Here is a 25,740-nt window from a genome sequence, read left to right as displayed (position 1 = left end):
TCCAAATGGTCCCAATAAGCAATTAACCAATTAGCATAAGGCCCTAGCAGGCGTTACTATGCAGGGTAACCAACCAATGCTGAACAAGGCCATAAAACAGTGGGAAAGAGGAAGAAAGAAAAAAAAATAGCTTTGAACACTTTAAATCAGAAACCAAAAACAGAGGGAAAAAAAACAACAACAACACAGGAGTCAGTAAGACTAGGTGAGACTAGTTTCAACAGAAGCGTGAAGGAAGGATTCTGAGGAGCTGTATTTTAGGCTAGGTGAGTGGAGATTCAACAGTAGCAGGGAGAAGATGCACTGAGAAGCTGTCAATAATGATAGGTGAGTGGAAATTGAACAGCAGCAGGAAGGAGGGACACTGAGGATCTGTCAATCAGGCCAGGTGGACATTGATTGAGTTTGAACTTTGAAAAATAATAATATAGTCATTCCTGCATGAATTGCAAAGTAAGTACACCAGGTCTAAGATATATGCATGCAGTTAGTAAGGTGAAATCAGGTGACAGATCCACTTTTATTGGGATCTTGTAAGATCAAATATTGATAAACTTTTCAGATCAGAGACAAATATAATCAATTATGGTCAACTTGCTGAACTTCTCAAGGCAAAACCATTATTTTGTGTTTTGGCTATTGCAGAGCCCGAGGGGACAGATGTTTCACCTTGCAAAAGGCGTAAAATGGTGAAAAATATTGACATGTATCATTTAGTTAAGAAATACCTTTACAGGGTGACCAAAGAAAGAGAAAGTAGCACATGGAGCTGTAATGCCTGTTAGTCTTCATAAACCACAGGGATCTCTTCAGGAAAAGTACCCACTCCAGAGCAGAGAGATTGAAAGGCATAAAGCAAAGCCCCGACAGGGCTGGGAATAAAACAGCTGGTTTTGATACTGTATGTGAAATAAGGGAGGAAGGGTGAGCGATCATGTAGAAAAGTTACGGGGTGTCACCACTTCACAGACTGCTGTGACGGTCCTCTGACTGATGCCATTGGAGTTGGCTCCAAGAAGTAGCGGTCGGTGAGAATCTTACAAGGCACGTTTTGTAACTTCAGGAATGAAAGGTAATATGGATTGTGTTGTAATTATCAAATTCTAGAAAACATAATAGAGGATGATAACAAAGCCAGGAAACTAATAGGACCCAGGGGAACCTAAAACATTGAACTTGGAATCGAAGGAAAAGAGCTTCCAATCCAAGAAATAAATTCAAGGTCTAAAATAAAAGAGTCTTTTACATTCCAGTCAGAAACATACTGAGAAGTTGTCAATGATTAGAGGGACATGATTTTGCAGCTCCTCTCATTCAGTGTAATAGAACCAGACATACGCCGTAGGCAGGTCAAGTGTGGCCCTGTTTCTAGAAGAAAGCAGCCAGACTTTTCTGACAACTCTTTTATCTTACTGCCTCTAATGAGTAAGACATATAACCAGTACTATAAAGTGGTACCCTGAGCTTCTGATCTATTCTATTGGCCAGAGAAGATATCTGCAACCTGGGCTGTGGTGGTCTGTGGTCCTCAACACGGTCACACATTCATTTTAAGAGAAACTTCTAGATGCTACTCTGACAAATTCTAGGGGAATGGTATTTCCTAGCTGACCGCCATGACAATGCTATGAGGGGAAAACCTCTTTAAAGGGAATCTGTCAGTAGGATCAATCCTCCTATGCTGTCTATATGGACATACAGGTCATAGAAAGTTGATTAAAATTATACCTTTATATCTGCGATATGATGAATAGTTTCCGAGAAATCCACATTTATCTAAATATATAAATGAGCTGTTAAGATCTATGGGATGGACAGAGATCTCCCTGAGAATCTACCTCCAAAGCTTATTTTAAATAAAAAAGGATGGTACTAGAGTGAGATGTGTAGACCAGGAGAACAGACGGTCAGTCATTACATGTCTCACACTGGTAACACCCACTATCATTTAAAATAAGTTCTGGAGGCAGATTCTCAGGGAGATCTATGTCCTGCCCATAGATCTTAACAGCTCATTTACATAATGAGAAAAATGTGGATTTCTCTGGAATAAGACATCAGATCACAGAGGTCGTGGTATCATTGTATTCAGCTAACAATTACCTACTTGGCCAAAATAGACGGCATAGGAAGGTTGATCTTACTGACAGATTCGTTTTAAAGAATTTGTAAAAAAAACATGGCCATGTTTCCTTTAATGACCGTGTAACAAATAAAAGGGGTTCTTCAAAGAAAGCAAATTTGGGGAGCTCTCAACAATAGAACCACTTGTAGAATATGTCTTAACAGCTGTTGATAAGGAACAGTCCTGGAGGTCTTCGCTAGACCTTGAACTGTCAAAATACAATAGGCATCTCCAGTTTTATATTGATGGTGGTGCTTGAAGGGATTTACCATGATTAGAAAAACATGGCTGCATCACACCTGTCCACTAGTTGTGTCTGGTGTCGCGACTCAGTTCCATCAAAGCAAATGAAGTTGAGCTGCAAAATCACACACAACCTGTGGGCAAATGTGGCACTATTTTTGGAAGAAAACAGCCATGTTTTCTAATCCCATACTACCTTTTAAGCAATACTTTTTTCCATCTCTTTTCTTTCCCATACATTACAATATTATTATTCTTTTAAACAGTTTGCTGGAGAACAAAATTTTGGAAATGGAAGTCAGACATAAGATTGAACTGGATACACTGAAGATAGAGAAGGAAACATTACAAGGTCTGGTGTCCAGACAGAACTACATCATCCAAGAGCTGGAGAAGCAGCTGAGCAAAGCCACCACTAACAACAGCATGTTACAGAAGCAGCAGATGGAGCTGATGGACACTGTGCACAACCTTGTCAAACTCTGCTCAAAAGAAGGAGGTCAGTAACAATTCGGTTTTGGATGTTACAGCAGAAGGTCTAGCGGTTGCATATTTGGGATTTGCACATAATAAGTCCTAGACTGCCTATCCTTGGCTGTAGTGGGACATGTGCCTTAGGGAGGTGCCAATAAACTACTCTATCTTGCCTTGGACATATTGCCAGGGCAGCAAAGTCAGGAAAATCTTAGTTACGATTTCAGAAAGGATTTTTAATGGAAAATATTCCCAGGGTTGAAAAAGTAAAATCATTGAAGGTTGTCCTTGCATCCCTCATATATCAAAAAATTAAACAGGGGCAATATCTTAATAATAATAATAATAATAATAATATCTTAATATCCATTATTTGCTTCTTCACTCCTCCATCAGACAAATGACGCTTGCACACAACTGTAAAAAATCAGATGAGTGCTAGCTGTCATTTTAGGGCACTCTTCCCCATATTATTCTATGGGGTCGTGCATATGTCCAAACTTTCTCAACCATTCAACTCAATCGATCCATGGAAAAAATAATAGCTTTTCATTAACGGACAATATATAAAATGTAGAAAAACGTACTTTTTTCTTTCCACCTTTGAGAAAATTGGATCCCACTCTGATCAAACTCTGATTAAAATGTGATTAGTATAATAAAACCAATTTTCTCAGATGAGATAGAAACAGTTGTGTGACCTTAGGCTAACACTGATGCATATGATGTATGAACTAAGAAATGTAATTAATATATCAGTATATGCGCACATAATGAAATATGAGGTTCGGTGGTTCCCCTTCTACTACAGAAATTTTACAGTAATGTTTTACTGCCACATCAGAAGAAATAGTAGACCTCAAAGCATAACACTGGTGGGTGTGGATCCACTGCGCCACTGGTCGGACTTAGCCTGAAGGGGCATGGCTAAGTGTCTACAAGGTATTCACTATAGCCTCTGATGATGAAGATAGGCTGAGCTATCTGTAGACACGAGGCACCACCCCGGGGCAGTCCCCGGGACTGCAGCAGCTGACCGGAGGGTCAGAAATGCGGATAAGAGTTACAGGAGGGGGAAACAGAAGAGTAGTCAGATGGCCCGAGGTTGTCAGGCAGCGCAGGTACAGACTTCGTAGCCAATCAGGACAAACTAAAAAGCAAGCCAGGTCATTAACAGGTGAGACAAAACAGGAATAGGCGAATACAGGGAACTAGATGCTAACAGTGAACTGGAACCTAAGTTCAGGTCAGGTGTGGAGGACGGCGCTGCCTGATTTAGCACCTGCTGGTTGGTGATTGGCTGGGGAATACAAACCCTGCAGCACACAGCAGGGTTAAATTCCTACAGGATCTGGCCGCGTCCCCCTATAGCCCTGTTGAAACATCAGAGATATGTAGCAGAGCTGGAAGTGCTGCATGAACTGAGGACAAACAAGGCCGAGAATGCAATGAGTAGCACGGTGGAGGGACCCCTGCCAGTTACTGCTGTGACAGTACCACCTCCCCCTTATGAGCCCCCTCCTCCTTTTTCAGCCAGACAGTCAGATACTGTTCTCCAGAATGACAGGGTTGCAGTTGTTTTTGGCAAACTCTCAAACTCTCTGCAACAGATGCAAAAGAGACCCAGCAGGCTTGTTTCTGGAGGACTCGCGTGTGCCCACATAGCTGATCAGCTTGGATATGTGTCCCCTAGACAGACATCTCCTCCTGGCCGAAGGAACAAAGATTTTACTCAGGCAAATGTCCATTTGAAAATAAGGAGCCAATTCCCCAACCCTAGCTGGGTAAGATATGTGTTGTGGTTCCTCCTCCTAATCAGTGATATTGAAGGATCAAGACAATACATGGCATAGAAGGTGTAATTTTGGGCCCAATCTTGGCAAGGCAGTTGTTAACACAATATGATCTCCATTGAAGCACCTCACCGGTGGACCAGTCAACAACAAGCAAATTTCAACGCAGACATGGGAGAAATGTAAAAAATGGGTTTACAGACTTAGGTATCACATAAAAATAATTTATTTTCAGAATGCTTCAGAATGCTGAGTTCCAATCTGCAGGGTGACTGGCAGCATGATATAACTCATAAGTTTTGCCTGGAGTTTGCCTTTGACAAGGGGTGATCCAGCTGTTGTGTAGGGAGCTGAAGATGATGGACCAGATCCATATGGATGAAGTTGCCCACAGAGCCATAATCCATATGTGCTGCCACAAAAAGGGATCTTTCCTGCCAGGATAGATTAACTTTGGTCACCAGATTTGGAGATCTATCTCTCCTACCTAAGCTCACCTTTCCAACCAACCCTCTCTGGGCTTCACTCGGCACCGATGATCATAATGGCCTTTGCAACCACGGTACATGCACACATTGTCATGATACATTTGCTGTCACTCTTTTACATAGTCTCTGGCTATCTCTACCTTCATTGGCTCTATATCAGGTGTAACTTGCGGCAGCAAGGACACTGAAAGGTTGAAGCCAACCTGAGAAGTTCCTAAGCAAAAGAAGACACTTGAGCCATTTCTTGAGCTTGTTCAAGAGCTTATTCATGGAAAGTGAGATCAATGTTAGTAGGGAGATGTATAATCTCATCCATTGAAGATATTAGGTCTCTGAATGCTAGCTCATCCTTAATTCGACTCAAAAGACTCTGCCAGAAGGTCTCTGCATTCCAGATCAGCTTTGCCGAGAGGGTGTGGAAGCTTAAGGCATACTGAGCCATGGTATCTGTGCCCTGTATTAGAGTCAGCAGGGATTAAGCAGAAGACGAGATGTGGCCAGGTTCCTCGAATCCTGCCAGGAACATCTCCAAGCATCTCCGAGTATTGTGAATCTCTGCACCATCATGCTCCCAAATAGTTTTTGCCCAAGCCAGGGCTCATTCGGACAGAATAGAAATCATGAATGTAATCTTGGTCTGGTCCAAAAGTTAAGGATGAGCATGTAGAGTGACGTGGATCTGGCACTGGTTTATGAAGCTATGGATTTCTTTGTGGTCTCCATCAAAGTGGAATGGTAGTGGACGCTGAAGCTTAGCTGTTCCACCAGCTTCCTGATGTGCACTATCCAGACATTTTGGTATTGGGGCATCCTGTTTACCATCATTTAAAGATGTGATGACATTCCAAAAATTGTCAGATAATAATGCTGTCAGCCATCTGAATCACTATGTATTGTATAGCTGAGAAACAACTGAAGTTAAGAAAGACCTGATGCTCAATGCATTATATGGAAAATAAAGAAAGTGAATCTTTTGAAATTCAATTTGCCAGCTTTGCTGGATTTTACAAGAAATATGATTTGCGGAAAATATTTTCTTTTCTTTTCACACTAATCTTTATTGATGTACTATTTGTACATTTTCTTCATCGTTTTATGGCTTTTTCTAATTATCGCTATGGTAAAACTGTGAGCTCTGACATCCTCTTACTATCCGGAGTCACTACAAAATGGCTGCTGCATTTCCTGCCTGTGTTTTTATACTGGCTATGATTGTTCCTCCTGATTGGCTGTGCTATAGCATGTGATATGCTAACTTTATGGGGAAGCCCATCTGACCATACCCAAGGTCAGGCTATCTGGTGATGCAATCTTCTGCAATGTGTAAGATGTCTAAGTGTAAGATGAGTATGTTTCACCAAATTCCTAAAATTTCAACATGGGCTCAATTTGCATCAAATTGATTCAATTTTCTATGAATAACAGTCTTTATAGGTAAATAGAATCAATGTAATAATTTAATTACCTGTGGGAGTGCTGTGTGGTAGTTAAACACTTATTTTCATAGCTTGGAACTGATTCTTGGAGTATACCTTGTTAACATTTTTGTCCAAATTGAGCAACTTTTTCACCTCTTTCAGTTCAGAAAGATCATTAACCCCGGGCCTCAGCATTCATGCCCTGTGTATGATGATCTTCCTCCTTATTTGACCTGCATCCTCATATCTTATATATATATTTCACGCTGACTTGTTCTTAGCATTTGTAATACATCCAAAGCAATAATGCATATTACATATGAGAGAACAGACTAGAGCTGCACGATTTATTTCGACTAACCTTAGGTCAATTGCATAAATTCATATACCCCCTTATCTCAAGAAATAAAGAATTATAAATAAGATATGCCATATAACGTAGTAAAAATAATATCTCCAGGTCACCACCTAAAAAACAATAACTCAGCAGACGCAAGTAGCCAGTTCTTCGACATCTTTTGTTCTAGGAACTCATCCAACTCGCTTATGAAAGTATTACCATGTGTTTTACATTGCATTTGATAAAAGCAAATTGCTCATTTTCTCCTGTCACAGTGATAGATTCATTCAATCAAACCATGATGAAACACCCCACAAACGTTTATAGGGCATTAGTTCTGTAACCGTTATAGGCTGCTGGTCAACAACAATGCATGTGATTGTCTATGGGAGCAATTTGTATAAACAGGCATCGCAAGCCGCACTACCGAAAGAAATGACTGAAAGCTGAGGTCACAGACAGAAATCTTCCTGCCTCCAGAAGATTTAGATAGAAATAAAGCAAACAGATACATGATGGATGGATAGAAGGAGAGATAGATAGATAGATAGATAGATAGATAGATAGATAGATAGATAGATAGATAGATAGATAGATAGATAATAGATAATAGATAATAGATAGGTAATAGATATATGTAAGATAGATGATAGATAGATAGATAGATAATAGATAGATAGATAGATAATAGATAGATATAGATGATAGATAAATATAGATAGATGATAGATAGATAGATAGATATATAGATAGATGATACATAGATAGATAGATATAGATATAGATAGATAGATAGATAGATAGATAGATAGATAGATAGATAAATGATAGATAATAGATAGATAGATAGATAGATATAGATAGATAGATGATAGATAGATAGATAGATAGATAGATAGATAGATAGATAGAGATATATAGATAGATAGATAGATAGATGATAAATAGATAGATAGATATAGATATAGATAGATAGATATAGATAGAGATAGAGATAGATATAGATATAGATAGATAGATAGATAGATAGATAGATAGATAGATAGATAGATAGATAGATAGATAGATAGATAGATAGATGATAGAGACATAATAGATAATGGATAATAGATAGATAGATAGATAGATAGATAGATAGATAGATAGATAGATAGATAGATAGATAGATAGATAATATATATAATAGATAATAGATTGGTAATAGATATATGTGAGATAGATGATAGATAGATAATAGATAGTAGATAGATAGATAGATAGATAGATGGATAGATAATAAATAGATGACAGATAGATGATAGATAGGTAATAGATAGATATGAGATAGATGATAGATAATAGATAAATAATAGAAAGATGATAGATAATAGATTAAATAATAGATAGATAATAGATAATAGATAAATAGATAATATATATATAATAGATAATAGATAGGTAATAGATATATGTGAGATAGATGATAGATAGATGATAGATAATAGATAGTGGTTTTAGATGTTTTTATGGTTATTTATAAATATTTAGAAGGCTTTTAACATTTATTGATAAATACATCATCTACATTGAGGTCTGCTGACACATGGCGATGAGGTTTAATGCTAGAGATAGGACTAATGGGTACACCTGTTATGCTTTTTGATCAAAACAGAGTCAATTAAGTACCCTATGTTATTTTCATGTACTATTATTATTTATTTATTTACTGCAGGGTATTTGTTCATTTTTTTTTATCTTAGGTTTTGTCTGTTAGGTTGCCGCAGTGTCAACGTATACCTAAACGTTGCCCATTTTTATGTTTTTCCTTCATAGTGACAGACAACAAACCCTGTGTAGTCGGGAGTTACGCTCCTTTCTCTTTGTCCCTTACTTCTTATTAAACTACCAAATGTATGTATCCTAGAGTCCGGCAGGAGAATCAGACTGATAAATGTGAACAGTCCCATTTAGATACTATAGCAATCATCGGGCATTTTTCTGGCCTCACGTTGAGCGTCACCAGTAGGAATATTACCGTGATCCTCTTCGTAGTCTAAACAACTGTAAACTGGTACTAATAGCTTGAATTTAAAAGCAATGGAAGTAGAAAGAGGATGGAATTTAGGTGAAGTGCCCCTTCAAAACCAAGAGGTCCCTCAAGATGGTCAGAGTTTCACAAACATAGCAAGAGTGAAGACAAAATGAAATGTGAATTTGGTCTCAGTCCAAGTATGAGGGTCTCCACGCTTCTTCTGGAGAGGTCTTCTTGTGGACACAGTGTAGGGACGAGGCGGTGATTTATTGTTTATATTATGGCCTGTGAAATGGCTGGGCTGACTTTACACATTTTATTCCTTGGGTCCAAAGGAATGTTTTGTATTATTTTTCTTATTCATAAAACCACAAAATATTTTTTAGTCAGACTCAGTCCCTTTATCTAGAACAGCCGATCTGCGCCCAATATCCAATGCACATAGCAGTCATAAACGGACGAGGATCCAGTTATGACTTACATATTATACTTTCCAAGGGGTACCTAGTTTAGACTCTCATTTTCATTTATTATTATTATTATTATTATTATTATTATTATTGCGCCATTTATTTCATGGCGCTTTACATGTGAGGAGGGCTATACATAATAAAAACAAGTACAATAATCTTAAACAATACAAGTCATAACTGGTACAGGAGGAGAGAGGACCCTGCCCGCGAGGGCTCACAATCTACAAGGGATGGGTGAGGATACAGTAGGTGAGGATAGAGCTGGTTGTTTAGAGATTAGGTCCCTAATAAAGTATCTAATACTGAATCATATCATCCATATTCCGGGCTGTGTGAGATAAGTACAAGACCACCTTGTAAGTGACTGACCAACTAGTTCTAAAAAGGGCTCTGACCCATGCAATCTACTGGACCCTAGCCCACCCTGTATATCTGCAAGCTCTTACCACAAGTAATACCAGCCATTAAAAGGACTCTTGTGGACATGTCCCGTCTGCCTAATCTTGTTATTTGGAAACTTGGCTACATAGTACCCCCATAACAGTGTGCGCAACAGTGGTTCTATATATATTGTAAAAGATTTGCCCTCTTCATAGTGCACTCACCCCCCCATAGTGCACTCACTTACCCCCCTAAAGTGCACTTGCCCCTGTTATACTGCAGCCACATGCCTCCTTTACCCTACAATCATATGCCCCCTGTACAGTAGAACCATGCACCCCTTCTACGGTGCAGCCACATACCCCCTTTATATTGCCGCCATAAAACCCTTTATACTGCATACATATAATCCCCTATAAACAGCTATTTGCCCTCTTTTATAGTGCAGTCACATGTCTCCTTTATATTGCAGCCATATGATCCTTTATAATACAGTCTTATGCCCCTTAGCCCCTATATAGTGCACCCATATGCCCCCTCTATAGTGCAGTCACATGCACCCTCTATACTGGAGCCACATGCACCCTCTATAATTCCACCACGTGCCCTCTTTATAGCACAGCCATGTCCTCGCTTTATACTGCTAGCTAGTTACATGATTACTAGTTCTGTCATATCCTGGAAACCATTATAACCCTATAAAATGTCAGCACCAAACTTCCTTGAGCGTTTCCTTTCTTGTTTGATTTACATGAACGCTAATCTTACAGTAAGAAGCTTTCCTTTACCATTTTCATGGTTTAAGAATACACAGCTTGGAATTCAGAGCGGAGACCCCTGATGCCCAAAACTATGACCGGGTGGATGGGGGGCTAACACCAGAACCCTCCCCCCCATTGCATATGGATATCAGTAGTACCCTACAATGTACTATTACTGCACTTGCAATTTTACTTTTCACACCGCCACTAAATATAGGGGAATTTGTTTGTTTTTTTTATTACATTTTTTTAAGACACTGATTCATCAAGCAGTTTAATTCTGACTTAAAACTGCTTTAAATAATTTTAAAGTTTTCCAAATTTTTGTATTTTTACGCCAGTAAAGGCCAGCTAAAGCAACTCTATGAAAAGTGGGCAAAACTTTTCTGGGAGAGGGGTGACAGAGTGCTGCGGAAAAATTTATCATAATTGGTGCCATAAAAGAGGCATAAATTGGAGTGCATAAATATATTGTGACAGGGTCACTGGCGCCGTATGTGAGGGAAGGTGCGTCACAAAGGTTGTACTCACCTTATCTCCACCTCAAGAGTGTGGTTGGAGGAAGTTAAATGTCCAGCCAGGGTTTTTTCCTGGCTGTGTTGTTTTGGAGGAAGGAAGCCTTCAGGCTGAAGCTCAAGAGAAAGAGCTGCCATGCCTGTTTATACCAGAAGGCTAGAGCCAAACTGGAAAGGACTTTGTATGGACTTTTTATTTTTATTTGTGCTAGAAAGGCTGTTTTTGTTACTATTTTGGGCTTTATGGTTCACGAAGTAATAAACCACCCAGAGACTTTAACATAAAGTGTTCCTTTGTCTACCTCAGGGAGCAACAAGTGAGCCGACATTCCACAATATATATATAGGCGACTGAGAGTGAAGATACTGAACGGAATATCTCTCCCAGAAAGTTAAGCTGGACGAAAAATTAAAAGACGGGTAGTACTGTTTGGTATAGCAGCTTAGGTGCTGAGCTGTTTTATTTATTAGGGTTGGCGGATTGCACTAAATAAATATAATGATATAGTGCAATCGCAACCCGGGGTCCGCCGTGCAGAGATGTTAACCTGCAGCTAATATGAACACTGGCTGAACACACAGCAAGCGATGGCTAGCTCGCACTGAGTTACAAGTCACTCAGTGAATAGCACACGAGACTGTGTAACTCGCACACAGTAATGGAAAAGATGCTCTGCAGTAGAGCTGTTTCACTTGCACACAGTAACAGAGCAGGTATGGCGCTAGACACGATCCCTGTTAACCTCACAGGAGATTGAAACCCGTACACGGGGTAAATAGCAAACAGTCGTCACACAGCCAGCCAAAACACTCAGCCAATTCCTCTCCGGAGGTGCCGGAATTTTAATGGCTAAACGCCAGCCATGAATTCACTCAAACAAACTCTTCTCCGGAGGTGCCAGAATTCTAACAGCTTACCTTCGACCCTGAGCACATGCTGACTTAGACCACACTGTTGCAATGACTCATACACACATGTAACATGACTGACACTAGTGTGCCCGTGTGCGCCTCTGAGACCCTTTTATATGTTCAGCTCATGTCCAGTCAGACAAGACCTTGCATGCAGGCCAATCCAGAGCTGTCACATCAAAGAGCAGCTGATCACCGACCACCAATGAGACATCGCCACATCACGAGCATGCTCAGTATGGTGATTTCTGGACTTTCTGAAGAGCTAACAGTAAACAGACAAATATTTCGAGCCTGAGCAAGATGCTGGGACCAACGTCTATGCTCAGCAGCACCCACAGAGGCCAAAGCTGAATGGGAGACTGCCGATGCAGGCAAGGCTTGGGATCCACCCCATGCAGCGGGAGAATCCCGGTGCCTAATATTATTTATGATACTTCCAAGCAAGTTATTGGAGTGATTAGGAGGATTTAGTGGTGAGACTCATCACTCCCAGTCCCTCTCCAGTACAGGTTTTGCTGGAGACTTAGCCAACTTCGCTGAGAGAGGTTATTAGAGACACAGAAAAAGCTGAAGGAAAAGCTTCACAGGGTTACAGCCTCCTGGCTGATATGGTGTGTTTCTGAGGAGGATATGCACAGCAGTTAAATGTGCTAAATGATGAATGGCTGGAGAGCCAACACCGGCATACATCCCTGGAAGCGTGAGTCAGGGGTATGCTATGTTAGCTAACACCTAGATGGGCAAGTCTTTGATGTTTTGGTTTCTTTACTGTTTGTTACATTTTTGGCTGAAAATAAAGCCCCATGCTTTACGTATATAGACTGTGTCTGCCTATATATACTTGTGTGCATATATATCTATATATATAATTGCCTAAGGGGTACTTCTGTCTGTCCATCGTGGAAATCTCGGATCACTGATTTGGCCCCTCCCTTCTCCCCTCCAGTCAGTGCCCCTCCACACTCCCCTCCAGTCAGCGGCCACATAGGGTGTTAGCAGTCAGTTAAATGGACTACGTTACACCACGGCATAACGCAGTCCGTTAACGCTGCTACTAACCCTGTATGACCAACTTTTTACTATTGATGCTGCCTATGCAGCATCAATAGTAAAAACATATAATGTTAAAAAATAATAGAAAAAATAAAAAAACATTATATTCTCACCTTCCGGCGCCTTTCCCGCTCCTCGCGACGCTCCGGTCCCAAGAATGCATTTCAGCAATGACCAGAGATGACGTGTAGCGGTCTCGCGAGACCGCTACATCATCACATGTTACTGCCTCAATGCATTCTTGCGACCGGAGCGTCGCAAGGATCATCGCTAAATGCCTGGGCTGGATCCGGGGGATGACGGAAGGTGAGTATATAACTATTTTTTATTTCAATTCATTTTTTTAACAGGGATATGGTGCCCACATTGCTTTATACTACGTGGGCTGTGTTATATACTGAGTGGGCTGTGTTATATACTGTGTGGCCTGTGTTATATACTGCATGGCCTGTGTTATATACTGCGTGGCCTGTGTGATATACTACATCTCTGTGCTATATACGATGTGGCCTGTGCTATATACTACATGGCTGTGCAATATACTGCATGACTGGGCAATATACGTGGCTGTGTTATATACTACTTGGCTGGGCAATATAATGCGTGGCCTGTGTTATCTACTAAGTGGCTGTGTTATATACTACGTCTCTGTGCTATATACTACGTGGCTGTGCAATATACTGCGTGGCTGGGCAATATGCTACGTGGCTGTGTTATATACTATGTGGGCTGTGTTATATACTATGTGGGCTGTGTTATATACTATGTGGGCTGTGCTATCTACTACGTGGGCTGTGCTATATACTACGTGGCCTGTGCCATATACTACTATACATATTCTAGAATACCCGATGCGTTAAAATTAGGCCATCATCTAGTATATATATATATATATATATATATATATATATATATATATACATATCGGGATCTGTGGAAGCGATGTGTGCACGAAACAGCTGTCATCCTGTGGTCTTCATGATCTCCTTGTCCATTTGGCACATGTCCTAATTAAGACTTTATTGTTTTACCGGGCTGGGTGAGTGCAAACCTTCTTTTTTTCTTTTTTTCTGGATTTCATACACTTTTTGGTTATGCACCCTGAGCGCCCGTCTGTGGACTAGATGGTATTGGCACTGGCATAGCAGCATTAGGCACGCTGATAGATGATCGCGAAAGGCAGCAGTGCGGGTATTTTCTTCTTTTTTCTTTTTGTTTCTTTTTTTATTGGACTTTTTTTCATTTGGTAGTGCCGTTTTCCTTTTCTCATCTATATATATATATATATATATATATATATACAGTACATCTTGTGAGTACATATCTTGTGGAAGCTCGCTGCAAATCTAACACCAGCTGCACTCTTCATCAAGACTGGTGTACAGAATTCCAGTCTTGAAGAATCGGTGTCAAAGTTTTAGCATGCGTAGGTTTACAATTAATTTTTTTTATTGTTTTTCAAGAAAATGTGGTTATTATCTTTAAGGAGATTTTAGAAAGAGGACTTTTGTTGTTCCCCATCATAATAACGTTGGGAACCTTTGGTTTAGTTAATACCATGGAGAACGTCTGAAACTCAAGATGAAGCCCCAAAACAATGCTAAGGATGTCAGAGTTCTGTCAGCGAAACCTTGACCTGTCACATACGACAATAAGCCTGTGTTGACAAACATTCTCCCTTTGTCGACCACAGAATCAAATCAGAATGGCGTGAAAAATACACATGAATGAAAATGACAGGAAATGTTGGGGTTAATGCCACGCATCACATCTGGATATAGGAGTATGGCTATACAGCCTTCAGGTGTGCCGTCATGGCACCCAATACACATGAATGAAGTCGGGGGGGGGGGGTCTTTTGACAAACAGTTTAAAAGACACAATGGTAAATGATGAAATCGAGCATTACAGTTACAAGTATAATTATTTATTTTTTTATTTTGCTTTGCAGTTATTTTTTTATGGTTTTAAACCAAAAAATTAAAATACAAATAAAATGTCAAATGGAGTAACATGAACAGATTGTTTATCGAGGTAGTATGTCATTTCATAGTACGTTTTCCCCTTCCATCTGCATAGGCTTCTGTGTGACCAGACTCACTTATTAGCTATTGAGGGCCATAGCGCGTTGGGATACGTGACAGCTTACAATTATCTGCTCCATTGCTATTGAAATGCTCTTTTACTTTCCCACCAGGCAGTGTTGACTCATGTCAGCTCAGAACATCCACATTTTATTATAGATTCTCATGAGGGGTTTCATTGTAAGCAATGTCGTTGCATCCCCAAATCAGATTATATTGTTTAAAGATCTAAGATTAATGTACAAACTGGAGCTCATTCAGCACAGCTGGATGGACTATTTATGGATTTTTAATTCATTCTGATAACTTTGAGATGACCTTGTTTTAATATGCACTGATTCAATTTATAATATACCATTATAGGGATTTGAGATCCACGATCTCCATGACACACAAGCTCTAAATCCGCTGAAAAGAGAAAAAAATAAATTATTAAAATTCTGGATACATATACCCCCACTAGGGGGAGCTAATTAGTTTAGTGCATGCGATTTCATTATAGAATTCAATAAATAAACTGTGAACAGTACGAGACTCCCTCTAGTGGTGGTTAAAAGCAGTCAGAATTTTATCATTTGTCCAGTAGATTTCTCAATCCTTTTAGTGAATGGCTCCCCTTCTCTTTCTCCCTCTTTGTCCTGTGGAGTGTAAGTTCTTATGATCAGCGGGGTCCTCTATCTCTCCTGTAGAGTGTAAGCTCTTATGGTCAGTGGGGTCCTCTATCTCTCCTGTAGAGTATAAGCTCTTATGGACAGTGGGGTCTTCTCTCTCTCCTGTAGAGTGTAAGCTCTTATGGTCAGTGGGGTCTTCTCTCTCTCCTGAAGTGTGTAAGCTCTTATGGTTAGTGGGGTCCTCTCTCTCTCCTGAAGAGTGTAAGCTCTTATGGTCAGTGGGGTCCTCTCTGTCTTGTAGAGTGTAAGCTCTTATGGTCAGTGGGGTCCTCTCTCTCTCCTGAAGAGTATAAGCTCTTATGGTCAGTGGGGTCCTCTCTCTCCTGTAGAGTGTAAGCTCTTATGGTCAGTGGGGTCCTCTCTATCCTGCAGAGTGTAAGCTCTTACGGTCAGTGGGGTCCTCTCTCTCCTGTAGAGTGTAAGCTCTTATGGTCAGTGGTCTTATGGTCAGCTCTCTCCTGTAGAGTATAAGCTCTTATGGTCAGTGGGGTCCTCTCTCTCCTGCAGAGTGTAAGCTCTTATGGTCAGTGGGGTCCTCTCTCTCCTGTAGAGTGTAAGCTCTTATGGTCAGTGGGGTCTTCTCTCTCTCCTGTAGAGTGTAAGCTCTTATGGTCAGTGGGATCCTCTCTCTCCTGTAGAGTGTAAGCTCTTATGGTCAGTGGGGTCCTCTCTCTCCTGTAGAGTTAAGCTCTTATGGTCAGTGGGGTCCTCTCTCTCCTGTAGAGTGTAAGCTCTTATGGTCAGTGGGGTCCTCTCTCTCCTGTAGAGTGTAAGCTCTTATGGTCAGTGGGGTCCTCTCTCTCCTGTAGAGTGTAAGCTCTTATGGTCAGCGGAGTCCTCTCTCTCCTGTAGAGTGTAAGCCCTTATGGTCAGTGGGGTCCTCTCTCTCCTGTAGAGTGTAAGCTCTTATGGTCAGTGGGGTCCTCTCTCTCCTGTAGAGTTAAGCTTTTATGGTCAGCGGGGTCCTCTCTCTCTCCTGTAGAGTGTAAGCTCTTATGGTCAGCGGAGTCCTCTCTCTCCAGTAGAGTGTAAGCTCTTATGGTCAGTGGGGTCCTCTCTGTCCTGTAGAGTGTAAGCTCTTATGGTCAGTGGGGTCCTCTCTCTCCTATAGAGTGTAAGCTCTTATGGTCAGGGGTCTTATGGTCAGCTCTCTCTCTCCTGTAGAGTATAAGCTCTTATGGTCAGCGGGATCCTCTCTCTCCTGTAGAGTGTAAGTTCTTATGGTCAGTGGGGTCCTCTCTCCTGTAGAGTGTAAGCTCTTATGGTCAGTGGGGTCCTCTCTCTCTTCTGTAGAGTGTAATCTCTTATGGTCAGAGGGATCCTCTCTCTCCTGTAGAGTGTAAGTTTTTATGGTCAGTGGGGTCCTCTCTCCTGTAGAGTGTAAGCTCTTATGGTCAGTGGAGTCCTCTCTCTCCTGTAGAGTGTAAGCTCTTATGGTCAGTGGGGTCCTCTCTCCTGTAGAGTATAAGCTCTTATGGTCAGCGGGGTCCTCTCTCTCCTGTAGAGTGTAAGCTCTTATGGTCAGTGGGGTTCTCTCTCTTCTGTAGAGTGTAAGCTCTTATGGTCAGTGGGGTCTTCTCTCTCCTGTAGAGTATAAGCTCTTATGGTCAGCGGGGTCCTCTCTCTCTCCTGTAGAGTGTAAGCTCTTATGGTCATCAGGTTCCTCTCTCTACTGTAGAATGTAAGCTCTTATGGTCAGCAGTTTTCTCTCTCACCTGTAGAGTATAAGCTCTTATGGTCATCAGGTTCCTCTCTCTACTGTAGAATGTAAGCTCTTATGGTCAGCAGTTTTCTCTCTCACCTGTAGAGTATAAGCTCTTATGGTCATCAGGTTCCTCTCTCTTCTGTAGAGTGTAAGCTCTTATGGTCAGTGGGGTCTTCTCTCTCCTGTAGAGTATAAGCTCTTATGGTCAGCGGGGTCCTCTCTCTCTCCTGTAGAGTGTAAGCTCTTATGGTCATCAGGTTCCTCTCTCTACTGTAGAATGTAAGCTCTTATGGTCAGCAGTTTTCTCTCTCACCTGTAGAGTGTTGGCTCTTATGGTCAGCAGTTTTCTCTCTCACCTGTAGAGTATAAGCTCTTATGGTCAGTGGGGTCTTCTCTCTCTCCTTTAGAGTATAAGCTCTTATGGTCAGTGGGATCCTCTCTCTCCTGTAGAGTATAAGCTCTTATGGTCAGTGGGTTCCTCTCTCTCCTGTAAAGTGTAAGCTCTAATGGTCCGTGGGGTCCTCTCTCTCCTGTAGAGTGTAAGCTCTTATGGTCAGTGGGTTCCTCTCTCTCCTGTAGAGTGTAAGCTCTTATGGTCAGTGGGTTCCTCTCTCTCCTGTAGAGCGTAAGCTCTTATGGTCAGTGGGGTCCTCTCTCTCCTGTAGAGTATAAGCTCTTATGGTCAGTGAGGTCCTCTCTCTCCTGTAGAGTGTAAGCTCTTATGGTCAGCTGGGTCCTCTCTCCTGTAGAGTGTAAGCTCTTATGGTCAGCGGGGTCCTCTCTCTCCTGAAGAGTGTAAGCTCTTATGGTCAGCGGGGTCCTCTCTCTCTCCTGTAGAGTGTAAGCTCTTATGGTCAGTGGAGTCCTCTCTCTCCTGAAGAGTGTAAGCTCTTATGGTCAGTGGGGTTCTCTCTCTTCTGTAGAGTGTAAGCTCTTATGGTCAGTGGGGTCCTCTCTCTCTCCTGTAGAGTATAAGCTCTTATGGTCATCGGGTTCCTCTCTCTACTGTAGAGTGTAAGTTCTTATGTCAGCAGTTTTCTCTCTCACCTGTAGAGTGTAAGCTCTTATGGTCAGCAGGGTATTCTCTCTCTTCTGTAGAGTGTAAGCTCTTATGGTCAGTGGGGTCCTCTCTCTCCTGTAGAGTATAAGCTCTTATAGTCAGCGGGGTCCTCTCTCTCCTGTAGAGTGTAAGCTCTTATGGTCAGTGGGGTCCTCTTTCTCCTTGGAAAGTGTAAGCTCTTTTGCTCTTTTCTAAGCATCCCCTAATGTATTTCAGTATATATACCGGCAGTCCTAGGTTGCGCCACATAACAACATCAACTCCTAAACATGTGGCCAAACCAGCTCTGCTACATCTATAAAATTATTGAAAAAACTCCCCCTTAACAGTCAACCACTGCTCAAAACTATGCAGCTGCTATAAAAAGTGGAACGTATGAGAATCTTATAGTGTATTAATCTCCAGTAGATCCACAAGTCGGGTATTTTATGAAGTCAACAGCAATTTTATGTGAATAGAATATCATTTTACTTTTCCCCAGTGCCTCAGCACAGAAGAAGAGCCTATAAACCATGTGGGAATGTAACAATCCCATAAAATACTAAACATGTATCAGTTCTTTGTTATGTGTAACTCAATCCTGACATGATAACATCTACTCGTTTCTGAGCAGAAAAATCTAATTTCAAAATTATTTCATAGACTTACCCCACTATTCTTACAGCTTTACTAAACCACCCATGAACTTTGGAATGAATTCCTAATTTTTGCAGGCTGTCTAAATCTCCATTACACTGGGCTTTGGGCAGATCTCTTGAGCTGTAGGTGTGTGGTAGGTATTTTTGGTGTTTATGGTGGTCTATTGACACCCGGTCATCATTTCCATGTATGAATCTGATAGATGTGAAATTCCACTCGTAAGAAGCAAATAAGATAGGACACATGTCTGAGAAATGCTGCAATAAAAAACAGATGCTGAGAGTCTGGATGCAAAAAATGTATCCATGTATATTCACAACTACTGAGCCGTACGGCATAAACACCAGCATCTCTGAAAACTATTCACACTTGACTATGATCCTGCACTTAAATGTTCAACCCTATGGAACATATAAATTTGGTTAAAATTCTGGGACCGTTACAAAAGGAGTGGCAGGTCGGATGCCCAAACACTGCTCCATTCATTCTCTGTAGGGTTGTCGGAAAAAGTCAAGTGCAGCTCACAGGAGATCCCTAGGGAATAAAAGGAGCAGAGGTCGATCATGTGAACTGTCCTCTAGTCTAATGGGAACAATAGTTTGCTTATCGAGTGATTGGCAGCATGTTTCCACTGGCCAATTATTGGGAAAAAGGCATTACTAGGAACATTCAGTCCCGATAATTGGCCAGTATAAATATACCCTATGTGGCTGTCCACACACATTAGATGGCATTGGATGATCGTTTGGCTGGCAGCCATCTAAGCCGACTCTCCCATCCACAGTGCTACTCACTCAGCCAAGGGCTCTGGTGTTCATTGAGAAAGCCACCGAATGACACATCATCTTACAGCTTATCTCAAGGAGAACAATGCAATTGTCAGTACAACATTGGACATGCGTCATCGACATCTCTCTTGACCATCAGTTAACCCGTTGATATCATCAGGTTTAGCCTACATTAATCTAATGTGTATGAGAGCCTTAAGGATTACTACTTTGAAGATGTAGTTGTTAAGCAGTAGGCTGCCTCTACCATGTAGGGGATTGGACACGATGATCCTTGAGATCCCTTCCAACTCTAACATTCTATGATTCTATGTACTGGATTTCTCCTGCATTGATTGTTTCTGGAACTTGAAAGAAGTCATTCAATATAAAAATTTGGTATTTCTGTAGCTTTCTTTCTCATTTCTTGGTTTACAGTCCTGACATTTTTTGCCTCGTCATTTTATATCGTTGGGGATGTGAGAAGGTTCCTGCCATGAGCAGTGATTTCTCCACAATTTCTGACTTGCTTTTTCAGAAGATGTATTATTATTTGTGCTGCTGCAAAAACCAAGATCAATCACCCAAACAGTAAAACTTTCCGGGAACCAAGAGCTAAAAGCGGTAACACAATACAGGAAGTGCATCACCCTGATCTACATTTATAGTAAATGCGTTATATCAACCAGACACTTGGTCAGAATTGCAGAATGCATGGTCTGGAAATGACCATGGTATGACCTTCAGAAAAAAAAGAACTGGACTGTTGTTAACTAATTTAATGTCTTTTCTTTCCAGTCTTTCCCTGAGTCATTTTCATCTCGGTCATTCTCATCTCATCCACTGACAGATGAACAGTGACAACCGCTAATTTGCAGTCATAACTTTGCCAAAGGGGGTTGTGGATCATGACCCAGCTTTTTACAGAAGGAGAATGTTGCCTGTCTGAGGACAAACACATTGATTCTCTCTGAGTGCATAAACAGCTTGAGTTAAAGCAGGAGTTTCTTCTGTTCTAGCTCACAGACTGCATTGGATTCCCATCTCTGAAGTCCATGTGCATTAGAAGCGGTTCTTATGCTCAAAGCAAACTGAATACACAAAACGGTAGGACATTTTTAAATCGAGATTTTATGCATATTTGCTTCACTATAAGTAAGAAGCATTGGAAAAATCAAAGCATTAGGCATGGAGATAGCCTAATGCCATTCCAGTAGACATAAATGACCACTCATCCATTGGTTAGGAGATGATTGTGATACGCTTGCCTGAGTCCCACCACTTTGGATCACAAGACTTAGGAATTGTGTCTCCTTCTCTCTCTTAACTGCAAGACCATAGCAAGGTGGAGGTAAATGGATGAACTGGTCCCACATGTTCCCTGCCACTTTATTCAAAATCCATGGCACCGATGAAGACAGCAGACAGCAGTATTGCACCAGACTATCTTTCTGTGTTGTTCAGTACCATAGAGTTAAAATGAAGAGGATAATGTGCACGCATGATCAGCAGCTCCATTTGGTTGCTCCTAGACATCGTCTTCTAAATAGCTAATAATAAGCAAAACAACTAGATGGGTGTCACGTCTCCACCAGGACCTGTCCCTGAGACTCCTTCTTTTGTCGGCAGGCACGGCCGTATTCATTCTGTAAGCAGAGTTGATAGAACAGACAGTGGAACCAGAAGGTCTGGACGGCACAGGCTCTGTGCAGCCATTTAGATTAGAGTTGCTGTCTGACAGTACAGTTGTGTGTGCTGTCCAGCTGGAGTTCCCAGCTCCCTGCTCCAGTCAATTGGAGAGAACCACGCCCTACTTAAGCTTCCAGCCTACTGCTGGAAGCTGCCAGATATAGTCTTGTGCTCCTCTGGTTCAGTCCTGTCTGTTTAGCACCTTGTTGTATCATCGTTACTTGTTTCGACCTTGACTTGTGTTTCTTTATATTCTTACAGATTCTGATTTTGTACTTTTCCTGCCCTATTGGTTCTGACCATTCCTGCAAGCATGCACCACCAAACAGTAGCTGATTTCGTGGCCCCAGCCCAGGGGCCCCTGTTAAAGTCCACATTCCTTTACAGGTATTAAAGAGTTAAAGCCAAAGCAACCCCTGGGATCTGAAAAGCTGAGTGGCTTGCCTAAGGGTACCGTCACACAGTGGCATTTAGATCGCTACGACGGCACAATTTGTGACGTTCCAGCGATAGACTTACGATCTCTCTGTGTCTGACACGCTCCTGCGATCAGGGACCCCGCTGAGAATCGTACGTCGTAGCAGATCGTTTGAAACTTTCTTTCGTCGTCTAGTGTCCCACTGTGGCGGCATGATCGCATGGTGTAACAAAGGTGTGCACGATATTGTATACGATGTGCGCATAGTAACCAACGGCTTCTACATCGCACATACGTCATGAAATTATCGCTCCAGCGTCGTACATTGCAAAGTGTGACAGCAGTCTACGATGCTGGAGCGATATTGTTATGATGCTGGAGCGTCACGGATCGTGCCGTCATAGCAATCAAAATGCCACTGTGTGACGGTACCCTAAGCTTGTCTGTATTAGCCATTTTAGAGCTGCCAGGCAACCACTGACAGAAAGTCCTTACAACAGAACCATAATTGGATTATTTGTTTTTATTAGATAGTCAGCGTTTTATCTAGTGGGAAAGCAAAGTATATCATTGTTATCGTATAGTTTCCAATTTTCTAATAACATTTAATGTATATTTTTTTCCTATAAATATTAATGTTGGAATGGGAAGAAGACAATATTTTTAATTCCTTGTCTGGACTTCCTCTTCCCATGATGAGTTATTTATTATTTCTGGTGTATGTAAGGTGAAGTTATCTTTTTTTACCCTGTTTTGTGATGACTTGTGGAGCTTCCTTTCATGGATAAAGGCATTGAAAACATTATAGTGACACCTGATGCCGATACTTGTATCATCAAATAGATTGTCTATGGGAACGATGATACTTTATGTTATTATACTGCAGAAATTTACAAAAGCTTCCTTATGGCAGATGATTCTTCTCTGTTGTCTATTTGATACATTCTTGCAATACATCAACCAATACAGAGACAGACACTGACAGAGCATCTATCTGTCCCCTAATCATAAACCACTCATTTATACAAAAAAATCTACATATTAATCCATCAGGCACACATAGTGATGGGCGGATCCGTGGATGTTTGGGTCTGTCCGGTTTCATCAAACATTAGAAAAAAAAAGTTTGGTTCGGATACCAGAATGATCCCCGAACTCAAGCCCAACAAACCCGGACACCATTCAAATGAATAAAATGCCTGAACATCCAGCATTTTCCATGCTGTCATCTGTATGACAGCGTGAGAAACACTGACTCTGTGGTTCCTACGATGTCACACAGATGACAGCATGTGAGCCAGCAGCTGTGGCCGGTGATGAAACGGTTATCGTAGGTCACAGGCCATCAGTAAGAGTAGGATCAGCCATGTTCAAAGCAAGGTGGCTCTCAGAGCAGCACACAGGCATCTCTAGAACGTGGCTGGGGGGATAGAGAGAACCCCTACGGTACACCTCCCACCGAGGACAGTTTATCATCGGCTCTGGGCAGCCTGGAATCAAGTGTGGATCACACAGGACTTGTCCGTACCTTTGGCTGACTAGACAATTATACCAGCCACACCCTGCAATCCTTACACTATATTTTGCATTTGTTTCATTTGGATGCGTCCTCAAATTTAAACAAAAAAAAACAGTGCTGCCCTCTGCCCCCTCTTCCGCGTACACCACCATGTCCACCTCCACCCCCTCCTCTACTTGGACCTCTGCCTCATGGTTCTATTTTTTTTCTTTGGTTTATTTTTTTGTCTGTGTTATTTTACATCATTTGCCTAAAAAAAGTGTTGGCCCCCTTCACCTCCACCACCATGTCCACCTTCACCCCCTTCTCCACTTGGATCTGTGCCTCATGGTTCTATTTTTTTATTTATTTGTTTTTTGGTCTCAGTAATTTTCAGTCATTTCCCTATAATCAACTTTTTGCAAGGCTATTGTCCTGATGTTACCTCTCATTTTTCTTCCTTTTGCAGCTCCCTACCCCTTTACTACCAATATTGTATAGCCATTTTATAGCACGTAAATTCTGCTCTACAGTCTTTTTTTATTAATTCTTTATAAATAAGTAAAAAATAATGAAAAACACACATAAGATCCCCCCTATATTTAATATAGGTAACCAAGGGAAAGCAGAAACCTGGGGGCAGCCCTTAGCTGCTTACTTTTCCTTAGCTGGTTATTAAAAGTAGGGAGGAACCTGCAATGTTTTTTCATTACTAATAAATAAATAAATACATAAATACATGAAAAACAGACATGTGGTACCCCAGATTTTGATAAACAACCAAGGGAAAAAAGACAGTTGGGGGTGCAGCCCTCAGCTGTCTGCTTTTCCTTGGCTGGTTATTAAAATGGGCGGAACCTATACCTTTTTTCATTTATTTATCACTAATAAATAAATGGAAAAAAAGATGTGGGATCCCCCCTATTCTTAATAACCAGTCAAGGGAAAGCAGACAGCTGTGAGATGATGTTCTCAATCTGGTAGCCATAAATGTCCGCAGGCTATTAATAACTGCTTGCAACTGTTTGCTTACCTTTTACTACTTAGTAATAGGGGTACTCAAAAAGCGTAGACCCTCCCCCTATTATTACTAATAAGCAAAGGTTAAACAGACAGCCGTGGACTGATCTTAATATTCTGGAAACGGGCCATGGCTATTGACTCCCCCAGGCTATAAACAGCCAGCAGCCCTCAGCTGCCCCACAAATGGCGCATCCATTAGATGCACTAGTTCTGGCACTTAGCCTCAGCTCTTCCCACTTGCCCTGATGTGTTCACAAGTGGGATAATAGTTTTGGGGTTGATGTCAGCCTTGTAATGTCAGCTGACATCAAGCCCAGGGTTTGGTAATGGAGAAGCATCTGTAAGACACCTCCATTACTAACCTCAAAGTCAAAAGCAATGAAGACACACGCAGAGAAAAGTCGCGACCACTGAGCCCTGCATCCAGGATACAATGACCAGACATTGAGAATGTGGCTGCATGAGACCGGCGGTGAGGTCATTAAGGTTATGCTGGAGTGGTGGTTTATTATAAAAAAAAGGTAAAGGTTTACTAAAGGAACAAAGACTTATCAAATAATTAAGTAATCAACATTCTGAAAAGAAATACTATCATAGAAAAATGATTTAATATAAATGTTGCCCATTAGCAAAATGTGTAGAAACTGAAATCTTCCATTTTATGCAGCTAAGGTGTCATTTTCCTGCAGGACCATAAGAAACCCTTTTCCATTGATGAGTGGATAATAAAAGTTTTTTGTTTACTCCACATTCTTCTTCAGTTTACAACATCCTCTGACTACAAAGATTTTCTTGAAAGTCCACTTAAGTTGAAATAAAGCAGAACCTGGGTCTTGTCATGTCCCGGATTGTGGTCAGTGTCCTCTGCATTCTCAGTCCCTCATGAGGTTTGCAGAACATGAATGGTCAGTATGGTCTAGTGAGTAAAATCAACCCTTACTCCCATCTGGCTATCAGATTTCACTTTGGTAGTTCAGTGTGGACACAATGACAGATGGTACTTATATAGATTTACTCAGGCACCTGCAAAGTTTGCCAAGCACTTAAGTCCCGAAAATATAACAACGGCCATTACAGAGTGTGAACTTTTTTGAAAAATCACCTTCATTGTCACAGTGACAAGGGGTAAAAATAAAAAAAAACATTGTCTAATGATCAGACCTAAGCTCAAAAATATTTTCAGCTACGAGATTTTA

At 41.2% G+C, this 25,740-nt stretch overlaps 1 protein-coding gene across 1 annotated transcript in view; it reads left to right on the top strand.

Moving 5' to 3' along the window:
• The window catches only part of ANGPT1 (angiopoietin 1), a 435,569-nt gene that overhangs the window by 282,773 nt on the left and 127,056 nt on the right, over positions 1–25,740 (top strand). The window contains exon 4 of the mRNA XM_069731774.1: positions 2,635–2,867. Within this exon, the coding sequence (XP_069587875.1) occupies positions 2,635–2,867 (233 nt within the window). The remainder of the gene's footprint in view (positions 1–2,634; positions 2,868–25,740) is intronic.

This window comes from Ranitomeya imitator, chromosome 6, assembly GCF_032444005.1.
Source record: "Ranitomeya imitator isolate aRanImi1 chromosome 6, aRanImi1.pri, whole genome shotgun sequence".
NCBI lineage: Eukaryota > Metazoa > Chordata > Amphibia > Anura > Dendrobatidae > Ranitomeya > Ranitomeya imitator.
Note: the sequence above shows the minus strand (reverse complement) of the source record. Positions and strands in the feature narration are given on the sequence as shown.